Source organism: Ictalurus punctatus, chromosome 19, assembly GCF_001660625.3.
Source record: "Ictalurus punctatus breed USDA103 chromosome 19, Coco_2.0, whole genome shotgun sequence".
Taxonomy (NCBI): Eukaryota; Metazoa; Chordata; class Actinopteri; order Siluriformes; family Ictaluridae; genus Ictalurus; species Ictalurus punctatus.
Window position 1 is genome coordinate 7,580,899 of NC_030434.2, and position 19,745 is coordinate 7,600,643.

At 39.7% G+C, this 19,745-nt stretch overlaps 1 protein-coding gene across 3 annotated transcripts in view; it reads right to left on the minus strand.

Moving 5' to 3' along the window:
• Positions 1-18,019, minus strand: part of vegfab (vascular endothelial growth factor Ab) — a 32,834-nt gene extending 14,815 nt beyond the window's left edge. Inside the window, exons 1-5 of one of the 3 annotated variants that reach the window (XR_006984126.2) lie at positions 17,227-18,019; positions 15,157-15,199; positions 14,256-14,452; positions 8,466-8,542; positions 8,175-8,207 (exon numbers count right to left, since the gene is read on the minus strand). Coding sequence is in view for 2 of the 3 variants with exons in the window: in XM_017494722.3 (XP_017350211.1) it covers positions 8,175-8,207; positions 8,466-8,542; positions 14,256-14,452; positions 15,157-15,199; positions 17,227-17,394 (518 nt within the window). In the remaining variant the exon portion in view is untranslated. The remainder of the gene's footprint in view (positions 1-8,174; positions 8,208-8,465; positions 8,543-14,255; positions 14,453-15,156; positions 15,200-17,226) is intronic. The other 2 variants (XM_017494722.3, XM_017494723.3) reach the window with 2 other exon arrangements.
• Positions 18,020-19,745: the final 1,726 nt, after the last annotated feature.

The window sequence follows — 19,745 nt, forward strand, 5'->3', positions numbered from 1 at the left end:
TCAATGTTTTATATTAATTTATTATGTTTATTTAGTTCTAATATAATAAAAACAGTTATTTTAAATTGATCAAACTTACAATGTGAAGAGACCACTGTTAAGAATAAGCACAAATTTGGAGACACTTTGTGACCTCAGTATTATAAGGTTCTCTCTGGTATTGTGGTCTAAAATGAATTATCCACATAAACTTCATCACTCTGGCATACTTTACATTTCTGTGGTATTAATTTGTTTATTTCGCAAAGTTCCGGTGTAAGAACTTGGTTATATATGTTTCATTGTGTCAGTCAATCATCATCCAGGATGAACATAGGATTAATGCATCATATGCAGCCTTAGACAATTATTATCCAGATGTATTTATACTCTGACAGAAAAAAAAAAACTTAAAGCCTTATAGACAGAGCTGGAAAAAGCAGAAACTTTTAACTGTATGTGTTATGTTCAATAATAGTGACTGGACAAAACAGGATTAGTGTATTGTACTTGCTGGTCTTTTGATGTGTAAACAGAATAAAGCTAATATTTTAATTAACATCAGAAAATATTAGCTTATTAAATATTACAGACATTAATTAGTTCCATGCTTAATAAACTGACATTTCAAGCTACCAGATTTCGGGTTTCGAAAAGTTTGAAAGAAATGTCTGTGTGGTTGCACAGAAACACATACAGTGTATTCTAAAGTATTTTGATATGACTATACTGTTAAATGTTTTAAAATGAAATTTTAAGGTAAATTATCTTGTTCAGGAACAACTTTTGAAATTTGATTTTGCAATTGAAATAGACTGCAGGTTACATTTTAGAGATAACATTTCAAAAAACAAAACTCAGTCAAAAACACATGATCTGTCATGATTCCCCCATGATTCCCCCTTGATTCCCCCCTTCCTATCTCCGCTCCGTCACGATACGTGACAGAATCTTCCACCTAAACATGGATGCAGCAGGAGAACGGAGAAAACGCAGAACCCGGAAGTCGACGCCAACCATCCCCGCTATGGACTCAGTCCAATTCCCACAATGGACATTTATGGAGCTTCCTGATCCATTTGACGGATTTTTCGGTGCCCCAGAATATTTTGTGGTAGACTGTCAGTTCTATTTTTCCAGCCTGTTAGACCCTAAGCCAGAGGAGAAGCAATGGCTCTGATTCATGTGGTCCCGGTTCTTTGGACCGGCCCGTCAGTGGGTGCAGCTCCAACTGGATAAGCACTGTAGGAACCTGGACAGTGTAGAACAGTTTGTGGGGGAGTTCATGATGCGGTTCGGGAGTCCGGAGGCGAGGGTCGAGCTAGAACAATTTCATGCAACTTCATGGGTAAGTCTGGCAGGCAAACCTGCCCTGCCGTTTACCCACTACTACAGGCAAACTCATGCAGAGCCCCAGCCGGAGGTTAACCTGGCGACCTCTGAGCTCGAACCTGAGACCCACGAGGTGGGCTCACCTGCCGAGCTCCAGCTAGAGGTCAACAGGGCGGCCCCAGCATCAGAGCCCAAGCCAGAGGTTAACCTGGCAACCTCAGAGCTCGAACCTGAGACCCACAAGGTGGGCTCACCTGCCGAGCTCCAACTAGAAGTCAACAGGGAGGCTCCAGCACCAGAGCTCAACCCTGAGGTCCAAGTCCAAGTCTCCAGTCTCTGAAGTCCAAGTCAAGTCCCAAGTCTCTGAAATCCAAGTCAAGTCTCAAGTCCCTGAGGTCCAAGTCCAAGTCAAGTCTCAAGTCCCTGAGGTCCAAGTCCAAGTCAAGTCTCAAGTCCTTGAGGTCCAAGTCAAGTCTCAAGTCCCTGAGGTCCAAGTCAAGTCTCAAGTTCCTGATGTCACGTCCAAGCCTGCTGATCCAGTTGACCAAGTTCCGCTAATATCTAAGCCTAGCAACCAAGTTATGTTCACGCCCGAGTCTGCTGACACGCACAGCCAAGTTCTGCTCACGCCCGAATCTGCTGACATGCACAACCAAGTTATGTTCACGCCCAAGTCAGCTGACGGGGACAACCACGCTCTGCTCACGTCCACATCTGCTGACAGGCACAACCAAGTGTCTGTTGACACGGACAACCAAGCTCTGCTCACATCCCAGTCGGATGACATGACCAGCCAAGTTCAGCTTGCAGGCTCCGCTGAGTACGTCGCTCTGCCTTCCTGCTCAGCCGAGGACGTCGCTCTGCCGCTCAGCCGGGGCCGCCGCTCCGCTTTCATGCTCCGACGAGGACGTCGCCCTGCTTCCCTGCTCTGCTGAGTACAGCGCTCTGTTTCCCTGTTCAGCCGAGGACGTCGCTCTGCTTTAACGCTCCACTGAGGACGTTACTCTGCCTTCATGCTACGCTGAGGACTTTGCTCAGCCCGCCTGCCCTGCTGTGAATGTTGCTCCGCTTTCATTCTCAGCTGAGGTCGTCGCTCAGCCTCCCTGTTCAGCTGAGGTCGTCATTCAGTCTCCCTGCTCGGCTGAGGTCGTCGCTCAGCCTTCCTGCTCCATGGCGAGCATCGTTCCCCCCTCCTGCTTTGAGGGGACCCACGCTTCTCTCCCTGGCCTTACAGGGGACTTCGCTCTGCTTTCCTGCTCCGCCGTGGAAGTCGCTCAGCCTTCATGCTCCACAAAGGACTTCACTCAGCCTGTCTGCCCGGCTGTGGTTGTCGCTCTGCCTACCTGTTCAGCCGGGGACGTCACTCTACTTACATGCTCCGATGAGGACGTCGCCCTGCTTCCCTGCTCTGCTGAGTACAGCGCTCTGTTTCCCTGTTCTGCTTTCCTGCTCCGCCAAGGACTTCACTCAGTCTGCCTGCCCGGCTGTGGTCGTCGCTCCGCTTTCATGCTCCGCCGAGGACTTCGCTCAGCCTGTCTGCCCGGCTGTGGTTGTTACTCTGCCTCTCTGTTCAGCCAGGAACGTCGCTCAGCAGTCCTGCTCCGCCGAGGACGTCGCTCCGCCATCCTGCTCCACCGAGGATATCGCTCCGCTTTCATGCTCCGCTGAGGACGTCGCTCAGCCTGTCTGCCTGGCTGTGGTCATTACTCTGCTCTGGACATGTGTGTTTTGTTTATGTTTCTGTCATGTCTCCTCCCTGTCTCCTCCCGTCATTGGCTGGGATTTCACGTGTGTCTGTATTGATCTCAGCTGCTAGCAGTTTAGACCCTGATCATGTTTACATATATACCGCGCGCCTCCCAGCACAGAACGCGGAAGATTATCGTAGCGTTAGATTAGTTCGTTTAGTAGTCATAGTCACGTTCCATGTTTAGAGTTAGTTCACGCTGGATCATCCGCTCCCAATTCCTTGTCATAATTCATGTTTCTCGTTTTGTTTATCGACCCTGTTTTCCGTGACCACAAACTTGATTCATGTTTAACTCTGTGTATGCCTGTTTGCCGATCGCTTGACCTTCGCCTGTTTTGGATTACGTTTATGGATCACGTTTTGGATTTGTCTGCCTGTCTCTCCTTTAAAATAAACACTGCTCAAACTGCACTTGCATCCGTCCTATCTCCGCTCAGTCACGATACATGACATGATCAAAATGTACTTACATGTCTTTCTCTGAGTTTAGCACCATTTATTAGTTATGTATTGAGACAGAGACTCAATTGCTTAATGAGGAGCAGTCAGATAGAAATCAGGGAGGCTAATGATTAATAACCGATTGATTAATTGTCGTTAATATTTAAGCAATAATAGCGATAAAACTTATCAATGGTCGATTAAGCCAGGTCATCATTAGAGTGTGTAGTTTTGAGGTGTGTTTTGTGCCTCACATGCAAAATACGTGCAACAGACACACAAGGAAAAATCAAGGCGAGCATGCCGTACATAACTTTAGGATTATTTCGTTTAAATGGTGATAATGTTAACTGCAAACATTGTGATTGTGTTTTAAAATACAATACAACAACAAGCACGATGATATACCATTTAAAAAGGTGCATCCAGCAGCCTATGTGACAGGATATGATTAAACTACACAATCAACAATAACCGCGGTTTTAGCCAGGAAAAAAACGGGAGCTCGAGAGTTGATCAATTTCATTCAGCTGGACTGCAACGTTCCAGCAAGAATGGACTCCGAAATGGATTAGCATATCATCTAACAGGTCGGTTTAGCTTCTGAACATGTAATATATAAATAATTAAATGTTATCCATGTGAGGTATGTAAGTCTCAACTTCAAGCAGGACCGCCGAAGTAATAACTAAATGGTGTAGGTCTGAAACACGTTATGGACATTCATGAGTAAAAGTAGGGATGCTCCGATCAGGATTTTTGCAGCTGATGCTGATTACCGATTGTTCAAGCTTTATATAAGTTATATATAAGTAAGCTTTCTGTTGATCGTCACTGTTAACCTTTTTTTTCGATAAAATAATTCCACAAATGTTGCCTTGGTTATATTACAGTATTTACAGTAATGTTGTAGATTATTGTTTTAATTGAGAATCAAATAAATAAGCACAACAAAAATTCATTTTAACATGAACATTTTAATAAAATACAAATGGCGAATATTTAATTGTTTCTTGAGACCTCATAATAATTCCACACTAGTGATGACATGACTGCAGTTCTAAATTTTAATGTGTTTTATGTCCTCACATGTTTTACGTCATCAAATTGCGATCGGTTCGTGAAATCAGCTACATTTAGAAACTGCCGGTTGAGTCATAGAATATGATTTTCGGCCGATACCGATTGGCGGCTGATCTATCAGAGCTCTCCGCACAATGCACTATGCACATTTGGGAAGACAATAACACACTTAAAATAACAAAACAACCTATTTGGTCACATGGACGCACGCAATATGAATACGCTCACATGTACTCTGTTGCAAGAGTGTGAATGTGAGACGGCGTTAGCGATGCAGTGTATATTATAGTCAATATATTTGATTATTAAATAAGTCTTTTTATCAAATGATCATAAGCACATCGATTCATTTTACAGTCCTAATGGCCTATTATTTAGAGTAAAAAAAAAGCTTTTCATTTGGGTGAGGAAGCTGGTGTTTTGAGTGGGAAATTCACACCCTGCTATATGCCACTGCAGTAGATGTATCTTGCGGTATTAAGGTTAATGATTAATCGATTCGTCAATCATTAATTTAAATGACGTTTGATCATGGGAATTTGTGTAAATTGACATCCCTAATAGAAACATATAACACCAAACAGTATTTGAGATTACAAAATAATGAAGTTATATTTGGCCAGTGTTCAGAAATGTACTTTCTAAATGAAGTTTAACAATCTGAATCCAAAGTAGTGGTGCAGTATAGACCTTTTTGAGTTGTAAATGTGGATAACAGTACTTTATAGTTTGGAATGTCAAAATGTCACAGACTGGAATGACAAAATGTCCCAAACCTCATATAGCTCTTTATCCAGATTGAACCTTATAATACCACAACTTGATCTTGGACTTCATACAGAATATGAATTCATTACATATGTGTACGCTACTTCATATTCTTAGCGTTTGACATATGGACTGTTCAATTCCATATGTCCAATTCCCCAAAATCAGCATATTATATATGGGAATAGTAATGATATCCATCCACAATATTGTGCAGTTTAATGTCACAGTATATTTTGTGACCATATAGCAATGCAATTCAATTGTATTTGTATAGCACATTTAACAATGCACATTGTCACAAAAGCAGCTTCACAGAAATACATACATTCCAGATATACATTTAAAATGTATAAATTTATCCCTATATCGACACATGCCTTGTGGAAAGTTGTTTACCAGAAAATATGGCAAAGTATTCTCCAGTATAACCTTTGCCTTTAAAGATACAGCAGTCAGAAACACCCTCTATACCACGTAGATATTCCAGACACAGAACACATTTCTCTGTGAAATCCATAAAGGTAGCACAAACCAATAATTTATGGACACAAAAGCTGATTTTGAGCTTCCTATGCCCAAAACCGAGACAAGGCAGGTCAGTGCCTTAGAAGAAAATCATAAAGTGTTGAAGCCAGAATCAAAAGCTCACTCTTATCTGAAACCACTAAAGATATCAGAGACTATAAACTCCCCATCAACGGTTTACTTCAGATCATAAAAAGGTCACTGACTTTGCAGGGCACTCATACCTATAGCATGTTAACATTAACACACACTGAGAAATGAAGGAATAATTGCACTAAATATTGGAGTAAATCCACTGACCTCTGTCTTAGAAGTCCAAAAACTCACCTACCTGTGAGATACAGTGCATCCGGACAGTATTCACAGCGCTTCCCTTTTTCTACATTTTGTTATGTTACAGTCTTATTCCAAAATGGATTAAATTCATTATTTTCCTCAAAATTCTACAAACAATACTCCATAGTGACGACATGAAAGAAGTTTGTTTGTAATCTTTGCAAATTTATTAAAAATAAAAAACAAAAAAAGTACATTTACATAAGTATTCACAGCCTTTGCCATGACACTCAAAATTGAGCTCAGGTGCATCCTGTTTCCACTGATCATCCTTGAGATGTTTCTACAACTTCACTGGAGTCCACCTGTGGTAAATTCAGTTGGTTGGACATGATTTGGAAAGGCACACACCTGTCTATATAAGGTCCCACAGTTAACAATGCATGTCAGAGCACAAACCAAGCCATGAAGTCCAAGGAATTGTCTGGAGACCTCCGAGACAGGATTGTATCGAGGCACAGATCTGGGGAAGGGTGCAGAAATATTTCTGCAGCATTGAAGATTCCAATGAGCACAGTGGCTTCCATCATCCGTAAATGGAAGAAGTTTGGAACCAGCAGGACTCTTCCTAGAGTTGGCCGCCCGGCCAAACTGAGCGATGGGGGAGAAGGGCCTTAGTCGGGGAGGTGACCAAAAACCTGATGGTTACTCTGACAGAACTCCAGCGTGTCTCTGTGGAGAGAGGAGAACCTTCCAGAAGAACAACCATCTCTGCAGCATGATTGACTCCATCAATCAGGCCTGAATGGTAGAGTGGCCAGATGGAAGCCACTCCTCAGTAAAAGGCACACCACAGCCCACCTGGAGTTTGGCTAAAGGCACCTGAAGGACTCTCAGGCCAAAGATTGAACAAAGATTGAACTGTTTGGCCTGAGTGGCAAGCATCATGTCTGGAGGAAACCAGGCACCAGTCATGGCCAATACCATCCCTACAGTGAAGCATGGTGGTGGCAGCATCATGCTGTGGGGATCTTTTTCAGCAGCAGGAACTGGGAGACTAGTCAGGATCGAGGGAAAGATGAATGCAGCAATGTACAGAGACATCCTTGTGAAAACTTGCTCCAGAGCGCTCTGGACCTCAGACTGGGGCGAAGGATCATCTTCCAACAGGACAATGACCCTAAGCACACAGCCAAGATAGCAAAGGAGTGGCTACAGGACAACTCTGCGAATGTCCTTGAGTGGCCCAGCCAGAGCCCAGACTTGAACCCGATTGAACATCTCTGGAGAGATCTAAAAATAGCTGTGCGCCGACGCTCCCCATACAACCTGATGGAGCTTGAGAGGTCCTGTAAAGAAGAATGGGAGAAACTGCCCAAAAATAGTTGTTCCAAGCTTGTAGCATCATACTCAAAAAGACTTGAGGCTGTAATTGGTGCCAAACGTGCTTCAACAAAGTGTTGCGCAAAGGCTGTGAATACTTATGTACATGTGCTTTTTTTGTTTTTTATTTTTAATAAATTTGCAAAGATATCAAACAAACTTCTTTCACGTTGTCATTATGGGGTATTGTTTGTAGAATTTTGAGGAAAATAATGAATTTAATCCATTTTGGAATAAGGCTGTAACATAACAAAATGTGGGAAAAGTGAAGCGCTGTGAATACTTTCCGGATGCACTGTAGCTGAAGTCATAATGTTGAATGATGTTTGGTAAATCTACCTTTACTAATGAATCATAAACTACATTGTGGCACTAAACATTAACATTTATACTAAATAAAGACAACCTCTATAGATGATGACAACGATGACAATGATGATGCTGATAAACATTACCACATACTGCATGGCAATAAATGTTACATAAAAGGAGAGAAAGACACGAAAGCTCTAGATATAATTAATATTATAGTAAAAAAAAACAGAATGAGAAAGGAAAGGAGAAGGAGCTACTGATACCAGACACTGTCTTGCAGTGTCAGAGACAACCATGACTTAAATATGTGTGTACTTACTTCTCTATCCTATCCTGAATGTCTTTCTTCACTCTAAAAAAAAAGGAGAAAGTAAGAGACAATCAATATTATGTTTACTGCTTTGGACTTAACTGAAAGTTCAAAATCACTTCAGCTAAGAAGCCCTGTGGTGCCGCTTAACTCTATGCTAGTTTAGGTTAGGAAGCCCCTCACAGAGCAGACCCACAACAAACAGTAAAGGCAAAGGGAAAAGTTAGAGAAAGTGCAGTTTCTTCAACAAAAATCAAACTTGCTGTGATTATGTACAATTGTTACAGTAAAATTTTGTACCTGCATTCACAATCAGTGTGTTCTGCAAAACTCATTGGATAGTTGCGTTTGATGCGCAGGGGTTTTAATTTTTGTACCTATAAAAAAAAAAAAAAAAAAACACAGACACAACATGACACAGCCAAAATGGTTGTATAACAGGCTTGACATTTCATTTCCATGGGAATTTTGATAAGTGATAACCCAAGTATTGTATGATTTATTGAAATATTATGTGTATGTTTAAAAATTGTAGGAAAAATCTATTTGAAGGGTACCCACACTGGGGCTTTATAACACATTCATAAGCATTTTATATATCATTTTATAAGCAATCCTGAAGGATTATTGTAAGCCTAATGTCAAAACTGGTCAGATGACAAAAGTTGCTGTCAAGGACCCTTGATTATCATTTAAGTCAAACGATTTTCTTAGGGTTTTTTTTATTTTAATTATGTTGTTCAAGAAGACGTTTTCTCAAAAGTGTCCATCTATCATCGTTCCTTTGGTGAGTGTAGTTAAGTACTACTTACAGGAGCATGAAATTACATGCTTTTTAAGTAAAAATTCCTGGAATCCTAGGGATTCTTGTTTTTTTACCACCAAAAAAAATTACTGTACGTCGGTGAATGAGAAGCCTCCATGGTAACAGCATAAATTATAAACAGCACTGTACTTTTACCATCCAGGGATCATAGCCATGTCCTCTTGATTTCTATTGGCTCATAAAACCGAGGTCAAAGTTTACCTAATTAAAATTGGTGCAAAGTGAAAGTAACTTTCCCTTCATGTTGAACTGGCAAACTTTAATTGCTTTGATTTGCTGACTGATGCTTTATCTGAAAAAGCAGACATGGTATCACAGTAGCCAGATGTCAGAAACTGTAATTGCTATGGCTAAATCCCAGATGTTGGCAACTCTGCATTATGAAATATTATGAACCTCTGTACTATGAAACACCATTCCAAGCGCTTATGTCAGGCAAAGTATTTTAATGCCCTCAAACTGATGTGGTAATCAAACTTGCATTTATGATGCATGATGTTTACATTTTGCTCTCTGTGTGTTATACGTCAAAACATACTAACAAAATGCAAGATAAGAAAAACATTTTTCACAGTAATAAGTCAATCAGTCAATCCACAATTATAATTCAGGGTTGTTCTCTCTTCACTCTTTAATGCCTCTTACAACATTTGCCTTTCATAAATTCGCCAGCATTGTTTTACAAAAAAATGTATGCAATGATAATGATTGTGTTATGTAGGTAAGGCCCTATGTACAGTCATGTGAAATAATAATTATACCCCAATGGAAATTGTTGGCTTTTTTGACATATTTGGACATATTTGATCATCTTTGAAACAGTACATATTATTGATGTTGATATACTTGAACAAAACCACAATTAATACAATTTTTTTCAATCATCTTTCAACAGAAATATCAATAATGTGATATTCTTCTGTGGAATAGGTCAATACACCCTGGGCCTCAGAAGCTGGTATTGCCCCCTTTTTTGACCACTCTTCCATGCAACATTCTTTCAGTTCAAGATGTTTGAGGGTTTTCTTGCAGGTTCTGCCAGTTTCAAATCCCCCCACAACATTTCAATGGGATTCAAATCCGGGCTTTGACTAAGTCATTCCATAACCCTCCATTTCTTCTTTTTGAGCCATTCCTTTCTGAATTTGCTAGTGTGCTTAGGATCATCATCCTATTGAAAGGACCACTTTCAGTTCAACTTCAACGTTCGGACAGACGGCCTCAGATTATCTTCAAGCACTCTTGGATATGATGCAGAATTCATAGTTGAATCAATGAATGCAAGCTGTCCAGTCCCTGAGGCAGAAAAGCAACCCCAAACCATAACATTTCCACCACCATTCTTCACAGTTGGTATGAGGGGCTTCTCCTGAAAAGCTGTCTTTGGTCTCTGCCAAACATGTCTGCTGTTACTATAGCCAAAGAACTCTATATTTGATTCATCTCTTGAGAGAACATTATTCCAAAAGTCCTGGTCCTTGCTGTAGTCTTGCATAGGCTTTTTCCTGACACGCCTCCCATGCAGGTCAAATTAGTGCAATCTCTTTCTGATTGTAGAAGCATGCACTTTGAGACCAACAGTTGTGAGACTTACTAGCAGAACCTTGATAAAATTTTGGGGTTCTTGGAGAATTCTTATTGCATCAGACGATCTGCTCCTGGGCTGAATTTGCTAGGACGGCCAGTCCTGGACAAATTGGCAGTCATTTGAAATCGGTGTGATACATGTAGGGGTGTACTTACTTTTTTCATGTGACTGATCTGATTTTTTTTGTTAATTTAAATTGTGAAAATTATTACAAAATGTCAATTTTATGTCATATGGTAGAGTGTATCACCTTTATTAATAGGCACTGTTTCAAAGAGGATCAAATGTTCAAATATGTCAAAAAAGCCAACCATTTCCATGGGGTGTACTTAAGAATTAGGATTCTAACAATACACAAAATTCATATTTGATATGTTACCTGTTCAGTACAGGAAAAATAAGCATTATCTAATTATGTGCCTTAGTTTTTTTCAATGTAGTCCCCCCCCAAGCAATCGTTTTCAATTGATTCAAACATTCAACATTATAAAAGTACAATAATTGAACCTTCATAATGACACAGTGTTTGTGTGATCATTCAAACTCTTAGCAGCACAGAATGAAACATAAGCTGTGCATTAAAATGGAACACAATTAAACATGGCTAGCGTTTACTGATGGCTTCACAGAGCTTTTCCCATTCTGCTGATAGTTTGTTGTACTCTCAAAATCATATAGCTCTAGATTTATTTTTGAATCCTGCATTCTCCACTACTCAACATGAATGTCATAATCGCTGTGGTGATTTCTTTAGCCCAGACTGAATCAGCAAGGATAGGCTGCCTAAATGCAGTAGAGAGTTTGCTGCATGTTCACGTGTGCATACACGTGTGTGAGTATGCACCATATAGCTGTATGTTTGCTGTATTAGCCCAAGGGCAAAAAAAAAAAAAAAAAAAAAGTGGTGTTTTGGTCCACCACTCACTGGCTGTCAGTGTTATAACTTACCGGGAAGCCAAGTGCCATACACTGGGCCTTAAAGACTTCGGGGAATCTTCCAGCTCTGCTTGGTACTAAACAACTCTGTTTCGCTGGCGCAGTGTATCTGCTTGTGGAAAAATACTTAGGAAAAGCGTGTTTTTTTGGGTTTTTTTTTAAATCCATGTAGCCTCTCCTGTTTCCAGGTAAAGAGAAATCTACTTTGTCAGGCTTGAAAAAGTTTAAATGTTTATTGCACCTCATGTGATATAAGTGGTATTTTATGACAAATAGCATCCTTTATTGTGCAGAGTGTTCAATTTATTGTTTCGATAGCCTAGTATTGAACAAAAAGATACATTGCACCATTATGACCCTAGTAGGTACCCTTCAAATAAAGTGTTACTTAAAAAAAGTACGTTAATTAGATAATATGAAAGTGGAATCAACTCATAAAATGAGTGTGAGCAACAGTGAAACCGAGAAAGATTTACAGTAAAAGGTCGTGATTTACCAAAATGAAACATTGTGAGCAAAACTGAAAGTAAGGATTCACTGATGTGAAAACCAAAAAAGTACAGGATTTTTTTTAGCAGTGTTTCCAGACAGACAAAATCCCAAACTATTAATCAAATGTAGCTCATAATGGTAACAGTAGAAGGAATTCAGAAGTCTACAGAAACATTCTGTTTGCCAAGTTACAGAGAAATTTAATTTTTGAGGGACTTCATCATGCAGCAAGACATTGATCCAAAACATACTGCAAAAACAGCAGAGAACTTTATCGGGGGAAAAGTCAAAGGTTTTCGACTGGCTAAGTCAATAAGCAGACCTTAACCCAGTTTAGTATGCATTTCACTTTTTGAAGGAGATACTGAAGGGAGAAATCCCCAAAACAAACAATAACTGAAAGAAGCTGTGGTAAAAGCCTGGGAAAGCATCACAAAAGAAGAATGCAACAGCTTGGAGATGTCAGTGGGTCGCTGGCTTGATGCAGTTATTACAAGCAAGGGATATTCAACCAAATATTAAGCACAATTTACTTTAAGACTATCTGTTCCAATACTTTTGCACACCTAAAAATTGGTTTGCCACCAATGGTGCCATGTTCTTTAAGTTTAAACTTTAAGTTCTATAAATTGTTTAACACATCTAGATACAAATATAAGGAAATGACAGCTGAAATGGGTCACCGGGTCACCAGTGGATCACTGGTTTGATGCAAGCAAGGGTTATGCAACTATTAAGTGCTATTTACTTTCTTTATACTTTTGCTCACCCAAAAATTGGGTGGTCTGCCACCAAAGTTGCCATGGTCTTAGCTGTTTAACACATCTAGATTTAAATATCAGAAAATGAAAGCTGAAATTCTGATCTATCGTCTCATTTTCATCTTTTTATCTCACACAGAAATGTCTTCAGTTTATAGCAAAAACAAAAGAATTGGCCTTGCCAATATCTTCCAATATTTTCATATAAGACTGTATACTGTCCATAAATTGTAGCTGTCTACCACAGAATATTGGCGTTTAAATTAAATAATGAATATGACCTCAAGGTGAAAACTTTCAGCTTTTATGTGAGGGCATTTACATCCAAACTGGGTAAACGGTGTAGGAATTACTGCATTAAATGCTGTGCCACTACCCCCACTCACCTTTGAGTGAGCAAAAGTAATGAGGCAGTTGGCTGTTCAGTTGCACCATGTCCAGATGAGTGTTATTCTTTGACTTAGAAGTTAGCAGATAAATGGTCTAGAGCTGATGTCAATTGCTACATTTGTATTTGGAAGCCACTGATGAGAAGTAGCAAAAACATTAGGTGTGGACGAATCAACTATTTTGTACATTCTTAAGAATGCAGTGGTGAGTTCAGGAAATCCAAAAGGTCAGGAACACCACAGCAAATAATTGTGGTGGATGCTCTCTGGTGAGGAAAAAACTCATTGGATGGTACTTCACAGTTCACAGTGCAGATGGACAATGACCCGACGCATACTTCACAGACTTTTTTAAGGCAAGGAAGTAGAATTTTCTGCAATGGTCAATTCAATCACTTGACCTGAATCTAGCTGAACATTCATTTCACTTGCTGAATTCAAAACACCCCAAGAACAAGCAGGAACTGAAGACAGCAACAGTAAAGACCTGGAAGAAACCCAGCATCTGGTAATGTCTATGGGTTCCAGACATCAAGCAGTCATTGACTGTAATGGATTTGCACCCAAATGTTAAAGATGACAATTTAATTATAATTTCATTAATATATAATAATATAATTAATAACATAATTATAATTATGTTAGTTTGTTCAACTACTTTTATTCCTTTATAACCACACATAAAGTGCTATAATTTCTACACTACTCAATCAGTGTGGATGTAGTTACCCTTAAATTAAAGCTGAGTATCTGCACTTTGAAGTCATATTCATACTGGAGCGTAACTCCAATATACTTTGGTAGACAGCTAAAATAACAATAATTTTGTCAGTGTACCTATAAAATATACTTATAATTAATATGTTGTTATATTAAGTATCATGGTAATCTTTAAGAAAGTTTCTACAGTAAAACCTTATAAAGAGTCGTTTGCTTGCACAAATCAAATATATAGAGGTGACAACATGCGAAAACAAAAAGACACAAGCTATAAACATTAAACATCAAGTTGTAAGTGAGAAGGAGACAAGTTGGCACAAACAAAGCAGACAAACAATCGAGATTCTCTCTAAGATTTTCAATGAGTAGCTTTCTGACCTCCAAGGTGATGTTGCGTGTGGCAGTGGGTGTGCACTCTAACATCTCGTCATTGCAGCAGCCAGCACAGCGCATGAGCACCACACAGGATGGAATGAAAATGTGCTCAATGTCATCAGGATACTCCTGATGGACCTCCACCAGCATCTCCCGTGGCCGACACATTGACTTATTGTAGACATCTGTAAAGGCCACGACTGCAGAAGGATATAAAGCCATATTATAAATCCAGTTGAGTTAGAAAGTTGGTGATAATAGTGCTTCTTTGCAAGTAGATATTAGTGTGAGAGTCTAGTTTGTACATTGTAATCTGAATTAGAAGTAGATGGCAGCATATTGTCAACAGTTTACTACAGGTATGGACATAAACTGTTCTCTGTAAACTGTTCATGTAAATTGTTCTATTTTTAAAAAGCAGTGACAAACAGAAGTGTCAATGCTGAATATCCTGATTTTTGTTAACTTCTTTTTTTCCATTACATGGACATAAGTCTCTAGCCATTTGATATTCATGAGTTCTGAATCTACTCTGTACAAGGAGCAGTGTACATGATCAATGAAATCTGATAAGTAAATCTGACTGGGGACCCAAAATGGACAGAGGCAATCTATTTTTTTTCTTTTCTTCAGATTTGACTCAACAATGAGTCATGTTCTTTCACAATTCAATATGTTAATGTGACCAGTTTTTAAAGTTATAGCACTGAGGTGATAAACTGGACCACACGTTTCTCCTTGGTCCTCTATTATATCTTAACAAAGGCAGACATCCTCTAGGCACTATTTGTCCAGTAGAGGGTGCACTATTCAAGTGACAATAGACATGTAATAAAACTTAGGAAGAATGATTGCTTAAGGAAGAATTATTGGATTTTGTCCCTTAAGCACCATTTTAACTTACTCTCATTTGTGCTGCCTCCATTCTCTTTGGGGATATAGGCACTCTGTGGAAAAGAAGTAAATGTAGTCAGAAATTGAACTAAAATTATTCACTGGTATTACATTCAGTAAAAGGAAATACATTGATGCAGAATAGGTAAAAAATAATGAGGTTTAATTTCAAATCACACTATTTTGTAGATGGAATTTTTTCTCTATGTGGTTATTCCTGTTTCAATTACACTTGTCATGCAAATATCACTGCTTGATGCAACCTCTGTCATTCATTGCATGTCAGTTCCTACAGTGACGTAATTTTGGGATAGCTGCCAAATCAAGGTAAACCAAATACTCCAGCCTCAACCCACAGACTTGGTGGATGTTTAAAGAGCATTACCTAAGAACCATTTATTAAATGACATTAATTGAAGTTTGTGAAACTCAACAGTAAAACACTGAAGAAAAAAAAAAAGTTTTATTCAGGAATTCTTTTTTTCATATGCAATGATATTGGTGAGCAGGGGCAAACCTCACTGTGAATCTTAAATGATAACAATCTACAGGCTTTGGACAGATTACTACTGTGCTGCACTATCAGATGATAATGTAAATACACACTAATGCATGACAGGATATAGGTATGGATGTATGGAGGTATGGATGTAAAACTGTTAAAGAATTACTCCTATTCATGAGGTTGTATTGTATGCTAGTTATGCTTGCAAAAAACATGCTATCCTGTATGCAAATTAATACCACTTGTCAGCTTCATCTAATGTATAATGGCATGAAAATTATGTTTCCAACAAAATTAAGTCACATGATTTGGCAAAGTACAGGATTCTAAACCGGAATTTATACAAGTTTTGAGTCACGTTTTTCTCAGTTTCATATTGCAATCAGCAGCAGAAATAGCTGCTACTGATAGCGTGCATACATTGTTTTACATTACCAATGGCTAAACAATGATCTGGTTGTCAAACTCTCCCACTTAGGACATGGTGTCATGTTCCACCATGCTTTGACTTGCAGTACTGTAGTACAGTTTTCAAAAATTCAGACATGCATCTCAAACTGTCAAAATAAATCCATATTCTCAAGGTGTTTTTGAACCAGCAGCCCAAAATATAACATAAACTACTATATAGTTACTGATGAACCAGCTTATTACTGGTTTTACTCGCACTGAACTAGAAGAAATGGATTACTTAATTCTAGCAATATTACAGAATTCATCTTATCAATTCACAGCTATCGCTGTAAAACTTTTGCCTCCTTGCTAACGCCATCATTCTCCAAACATGCACCATGTCTTTTAAGTATCATAATTGGCATATCAAATGTATATTCACCAAGCACAAATTCACAGAGTTGAATTGATACCCCCCTGGTGCTGAACATCTCCAATGATGAATCAACAGTTACAGTGTTTCAATGTGTCCAACACACCATGTTGTTAAAACGCTGATATTGTTTGTAGCCTATATATAAACAAATACATCTTTAAACTGTGATCAAGCTTTAATTCAGATCAGTCTGCTGACTGATGAAATTGCCTTAATGATTTCCCCCATTTAAATGTTATCAGTAAATGGAAGCATGTTCTAAATGTGTTCAACATGCTACCAGCCTACTACAAAAAAAAACAAACAAAAAAAACAACAACAAAAAAACTTCACTAGTAGGCATTATTTATGTGTTTGGGCAGTGTTCCCTGGGTTTTTAGTCTGGACTGGCAAAGCTCCATAAGCACACTGCGCCTTTAATATTACCATGGTGGCTCTGACGAGGCCTTCACAGAAATCACACTCTCTCCTTTGGTCGAACACACACACGCACACGCACACACACACACACGGTGGTAGTAATTACCGTCCAACCTTCAAGTAGTCGATCGTCATCGCTAAGAAAACGCGTGATCAGAATAATCAGACGTCATTTGCATTAGGATACTACACATTTTGGGAGGAGTAGACAAGTACACGGTCAATGACCTCAGTGACAAGGGCGTCCTTGTCCAGCGCGCGCGGCTGGTGTGATCCCAAACGCATGACAAAAGTGCAGTGTATACGCGCGCGCACGCATGACTTACCTTGACAGCTGAGAAATACAGGAGCGTCACGCAAAACAACTGCAACAAGCGCACGGCCAAGTTCATGACTGACATGGCGCAACGCGAAAGTCTGTTTAAAATCCTATCGTATGATAGGCGGACTTGTTGAAAAGCATCAGAGAGAGTCTCAGAAAACAGGGCAGACATGGATGGAGCTTCCTAAAGATGGGGTGTCAGGAGAACTAATCAGGCTAAAGTCCCATCGTGGTCCCACGAGACAGGACACCTGGTGAAAAGGGAAGGAGCGCAAAGGACGTCGGGTTCAACTGTTGCCGATGATTTTCAAAATATCCAGAAACGTCAGAAGCCACGACGCGAATCCACTCACATGGTCCCGACGCAGACTGAGCTTTTGCTCAAACGCCCTTACAATCCACATTACAGAAGTCTAATAATCCCATGACTTGACTTGTCACTCGGGGAAAGTCGTTCTGATGTAACTTTGAGCTGTGGTGGCTCAGTGAATCACAACCTGGCAGTCCCTCGCGCAAAATTCTTAAGTGCCCGGTAAAACCGGGTAGGTCTCTACCTTCCACAGCTGAATCAAAAAAAAAAAAAAAATAGTAACTTCGGTATCCGCTTCGTGGTGGGTTTCCCAGCAGGTTTTTTTTCTCTTCCTTCTTTCTGTCTTTTTTTTTTTTTTTTAATAATTTTTTAAAATTTGTTTTCAATATTTGGGTCGGAGACGTGCCACCGCCAAACTAAAGCTGTGCGCTCGAGGGGTTTCAACTGTCGGTCACTCGGGCAGCGCACCGAGGTTGAAACTCCATATGAGCGCATCTGATTGGACCGCGCCGCGGTGGGCGTGTCTACAGCGTTCTCCTTTTGTGAGAACGAGTCGACGTTGATGTGCAGCTGGGCAATAACGCAAGTAGGCAAATCAAACGTACACGTTTCACATTCACTTTTATGTGGACTTTAGAAAGGGGGGAATAAAAAAAATTAAAATTAAAAAGGATGATGATGATGATGATGATGATGATGATGCGGCAACATGAAAGACTACGCGTGGGCTACGTGTAAACGACACGCGTTACTGGTCTAATCTTTGACGAAGAGGCAGTGATAGAGACACGAGCTTGAAACTAGGCTATGTGTATATACATAACAGCAAAAAATAAAAATAAATAATTGTGATCATCTTAGCCACAGTCCATAATTACCATGCATCACTGTGTTATAGGTGCCTTAATAAATTCCAACCTTTTCAAGTTTTGTCATACTTTACACATACGTGTAAATAGCAGTAGAGTACCGACTGAGTCTTACAGTAACCACATGACCGGAAGAGCCGTCTCCTTATTCGTGGCCGGTCTGCCATAATCGGAAAATTAGGGTGTAATCATATCATATTCGTCATCGTGTGTGTGTGTGTGTGTGTGTGTGTGTGTGTGTGTGTCTGTCGCCACGTACAGGTGTGCGTGCGTGCGTGCGTGCGCACGTGCGTTCGTGCCGGGAGACCGGATCTCTATAGCGCGCGCTGTGCACGTGATCTGAAACGGAATCATTCATTTTCCGACTGAATGGCTACCGTATTTAATAATGTACTGAAATAGTAACCAGTAGTATGGCTACAGACCTAGGCTACTAATTAGTAAGAAAATATGCGCTCTTGGATGTAGCCATCCCCTTTTTGGGCCTATGAATAAAGTCACCGGTTCCCTGTAACTATCCCACTCTTATTTTAGAGTTCTGCCCTAAATAGCCTAAGTGACTTAATCACAGCGTGCTGCCGAGCACATCACCAGTGAAAACAATGAGAAAAAAAACTAACTTTGTGATTTCTTATGCTTTTTCCATATCTCAAAGTTCATTTTCGTATCTAGAGCTCATTCAAGTAAGATTATGACTAAACATTTCTAAATAACGTTTCCTCTTACTTAGTCCAATGCTCACGGCTTGTCATGCGGCAGAACTGTAGTTATTTCATGCTGGGCTGAGTGCCACTGTTTCACAAAGTCACAAGCCTCCCATGCATTCTGAAGTCATTCATACATTTTCCTCTATTCATAAAGTCGAAGTGGCGCCCTCTGCCTGTCGCATAGTGTATATTGTTTCATGAATCATATAGTTCAGGGTCAATGTCCTATTACATTTATTTTTTTATTTTTTTATTTTTTTTTACGATTGCTATGACAATTTTACCAATACTTTTAACAGTTTTTCTGAGCTCTTAACGCACGACACACCTACCACACACAATAGGCTAAAACGGTTAATTTCATGCTAAAAATCACACATTGTAAACTAAACTCCAACACTAATTTTCAAAATAATAGACTAAGACAATAAAATATGTCTACCAAAACACTAACACACGTTCTCTTCCAGCAGGAACATTTAGTCAATCATAGCACAGTGTCATAAAAACACGAACATCAGATGGAATTACAGAAACTGCATTATTTTATATGTGTCAGGTCTGCCCTTATACAGTAGACAGTATATTGTATTGATAATATATTGTGCTTTGCAATGCAGTTTCTTTTGAAGCCTCT